Source organism: Lepus europaeus, chromosome 7, assembly GCF_033115175.1.
Source record: "Lepus europaeus isolate LE1 chromosome 7, mLepTim1.pri, whole genome shotgun sequence".
Taxonomy (NCBI): Eukaryota; Metazoa; Chordata; class Mammalia; order Lagomorpha; family Leporidae; genus Lepus; species Lepus europaeus.
This window is the reverse complement of record NC_084833.1, coordinates 61,842,228-61,845,395: the sequence shown is the minus strand read 5'-3', so window position 1 is coordinate 61,845,395 and position 3,168 is coordinate 61,842,228. Positions and strand designations below refer to the sequence as shown.

The 3,168-nt window shown below is 54.8% G+C and overlaps 1 protein-coding gene across 3 annotated transcripts; it reads left to right on the top strand.

The window, feature by feature from the left end:
- Positions 1-34: 34 nt before the first annotated feature.
- Positions 35-3,149, top strand: ANAPC15 (anaphase promoting complex subunit 15). 3 transcript variants are annotated; one of them, XM_062196656.1, is made up of 6 exons: positions 35-123; positions 1,292-1,376; positions 1,509-1,638; positions 2,120-2,179; positions 2,494-2,631; positions 2,790-3,149. In XM_062196656.1, the coding sequence occupies exons 3-6, from the start codon at positions 1,519-1,521 to the stop codon at positions 2,835-2,837; spliced, it is 366 nt and encodes a 121-aa protein (XP_062052640.1). In that variant the 5' UTR covers positions 35-123; positions 1,292-1,376; positions 1,509-1,518; the 3' UTR covers positions 2,838-3,149. The 3 variants fall into 3 exon arrangements, with proteins under 3 accessions (XP_062052640.1, XP_062052638.1, XP_062052639.1); XM_062196654.1 differs by having other exon boundaries at positions 2,778-3,149; XM_062196655.1 differs by lacking the exon at positions 1,292-1,376 and having other exon boundaries at positions 39-123; positions 2,778-3,149.
- The last annotated feature ends 19 nt before the right edge of the window (positions 3,150-3,168 follow it).

Genomic DNA, 3,168 nt, shown 5'->3' with positions numbered 1-3,168 from the left:
TAGCGGGAAACAAAAGGAGCCGAAGAACGCATGCGTTCGGTGGGTCCCGGATTCTGGCGGGTCCTTCCGCTCAAGCTGGGTGAAGCGCTTCCGGGTCGCCGCCGGCTGCCGCTTCCCGGCGCGGTAAGTACAGAAGCGAGGCTGTGGCCGGCTCCTTGCCCGTTCTTCCTTTCTTCCCCCCGAGAAACTCAGTTCTTTTACCCTCTTCCTCAGGAGCTCCATGTCCAGACTCCTTTACCCTTATAGAGCTCCAGCTCATTGGCCGCTTCCTCGAGGCTAAGCCCCACCCCATCACTCAGGGTCCGTCCATTCATTGGTGTCACTTCCTGTCACCCAACATTTCTTTCAGTTAATTGGCTCTACCCAGACCCCGCTCCTTTCTCGGTTAGCTACCCTATATGGGCAAAGTCCTGTCCGAGTCCCGCCCCCGCCTTCCTCCTGTTGGTCAGCCTTACGGTTATTATCATCATAAGCAAAGAAGGGGCGGTGGCTTCGCGGTGGAGGGTTGGGCTTTCGGGGCCAAAATCTCTGGCCTGTCAGTTCTGAGCCGCGAGGGTGGACTCGCCTGTACCTACTACACAGGCTGGAGAGCTGAGGCCTAGGGAGGGGCGCCGGCTGGCCCCGGGTCGATCAGATCAGGGCAAGAGCAGGACTACACATCGACCCTTTCCCCCTGCTCTTCTCCCTCGGTGTCTGGCCTGGACCCCCTCCGCGCGTTCGTTCTAAGCCCTGACTCACTGTGTGACCTAAGGCCAGTCTCTGCCTGCCACTGGGTCTCAGTTTTCCCGTTTGCGAGCGGAGAGGTTTGAATTCAATTCTCTGGAACATTCCCAGTTAGCTTTGTCAGCTACGTAATCAAAGCTGATTTCCCTTGTTCTTTTACGTATTCAGCCATGCAGTCTTCTGTCTACCTATTCACTTACCCATGCCTTGTGGAACAGCTTACTGAACCCTGCTTGCCCGTGGTCACCCCCCTCCCTCCTTCCCCCCTCCCACCAATTTGACTGTGGTCAGTGACAGAAGTGGTTAGTGTCCTAAATTTCTGAAACCTGGTGGGTGTGGCATGTACTCTCACGAAGAAGCAAAAAGGTTTGAATGCTCAGAAGTGGTGATTATTTCAGTAAATCCCTGCTAGTTTGCTATAATTTCACAATGCCAAGGTGCCTTCTGGGTTCCTGTTTCTACACTTGGCGCCTATTCTCTTGCCTGCCTGAACAGCCTACAGATAGCAGGACTTGATAATCGCAGTAACTTTGAGGGTGATAAAATTGTTATTATCCCCATTTTACAGATGAGGAAACTGAGGCCCAGAGAGGTTAAGTGACTTGGCCAAGGTCAAACAGCTAGTTTGTGGTGGAGCCAGGACTGAAACCCAGGTCTGTCTGATCCCTAGAGGAAAGTAGCTGCCCTTCCTTGCTACTTTCTACACCACCCCATCCCTGAATCAAATTACTCCCAAATAAGAATCAAGCCAAGACAAACGACATTCACCTGACATTCTCCCTCAGTCTAGGAGCCATGTCCACCTTGTTCCCTTCCCTCTTCCCTCGTGTGACTGAGACACTGTGGTTTAATCTGGATCGACCCTGTGTGGAGGAGACAGAGCTGCAGCAGCAGGAACAGCAGCATCAGGCGTGGGTGAGTGAGGACCTAGCCCAGCAGTCAGAGCCCCCCACCCCCTCAGTGGGCCTCAAGCCAGACCTGCCCTGCAGCAACTTTTTGCCCTGAGCAGAGAATAGTCAGGCTGGGAGCCAGGGGGCCAAGGTTCTTGTCTTTGTGGTAACCTGATTGTGGTAACCTGACTCCTGACAGTCATCCCTAACTCTTCTCTAAGGCTTAGGAAATAATACATTTGACTAGTTATTGTGGGCCTTGCCGGAGGCATGTTCACCCCCACTGTAGTTATAGGAGGAAAGTAAGACCCAGAGTGCTTAAGTAGCAGGATCAACCTCATAGAAAAGGGGAAGATAACAGGAGGGAAAGGCCTGAGTCTTCCAAGAACTGGGAGAAGCTTCTCTCTCACACTTGAACGTCTTTTCTGGGGCAGAGTGGGTCAGTCCCATGCCTCTGACCTGCCCTGCTTGCACCCTGGCCCTGCTCTGCCCTCTCTGGCCCCCAGCTCCAAAGCATCGCAGAGAAAGACAACAATCTGGTACCTATCGGCAAGCCAGCCTCAGAGGTGAGTGGCCCCGGCACGAGAGACCTGAGTGGGTCTGGGGTGGACCAAGGCTCTGTTCTAATTCTGAATGTCCTGCCTCTGACCCAGAGCAGTTGTGATTCTCAGCTCTGGATGGAGACAGAAAGGGGAACTAGAAGGATGGGCCTTGGGCCTAGCACTGTGGTTTTGCAAAACAGGTGCTAACCTTAAGGGGGTAATGTTGGCGAGTTTGAGGGTCATTCTGGCCCCAGAAAGCGGCTTCAAGTGGGCCAGCTCTTGAACGGGTCCAGGCTGGCCTGTAGGGTCTACAGGCGCTCCCCTGCCCCACCCCCCAGCACTATGATGATGAGGAAGAAGAAGATGATGAAGACGATGAGGACAGTGAAGAGGACTCAGAGGATGATGAGGACATGCAGGACATGGACGAGATGAATGACTACAACGAGTCACCTGATGATGGAGAGGTCAATGAGGTAGGCAGGCGTGTTGGGGAGGGCCTCTGTCCCTGGGCCCCTACCCCTGACCTCACTGATGGCCAAGGGGCACAGAAACCCTGGATCCAGCCAGGGGCACGATCTGGGGCTGAGGCTGGCTGAGGCTCCTCCCCACCCACACCCAGACTCCTCTCCAGGTGGACATGGAAGGCAACGAACAGGATCAGGACCAGTGGATGATCTAGGTAGACAAGGCAGGGTGGCCTCAGGGAGATTCCAGGCCAACCCAGCCTACCTTGCACCCCAGTCCCCAGCCCCAAGCCCCCACCTGCAGCACCAGCTGATGGCCCAGTGCCTGAGAGCTCATCCTGGGGCACTTCCTCAGCTGCTGCCTGGACCTGGTCCCCTTGGCCTCGCCCAGGCCATGAGTCTGCTCTTGAGTCCCCAGGCCTGAGCCCACCCTACCGTCTTGGCCAGTACTTTACCCTTTGGCTACCAGGTCTGGTCTCTATCTAACCCTCTTTAATAAAGACACAGGACTGATTTTTTTCCCCTCATGTCTATTCCCTGTTTGTT

Excerpts from the sequence above, each read along its gene's own strand:
- ANAPC15 (XM_062196654.1), top strand. The coding sequence starts at position 1,519 with ATGTCCACCTTGTTCCCTTCCCTCTTCCCTCGTGTGACTGAGACACTG. Across the intron at positions 1,639-2,119 it reads AACAGCAGCATCAGGCGTGG|CTCCAAAGCATCGCAGAGAA; the intron begins GTGAGTGAGGAC and ends TCTGGCCCCCAG. Across the intron at positions 2,180-2,493 it reads TCGGCAAGCCAGCCTCAGAG|CACTATGATGATGAGGAAGA; the intron begins GTGAGTGGCCCC and ends CCCACCCCCCAG.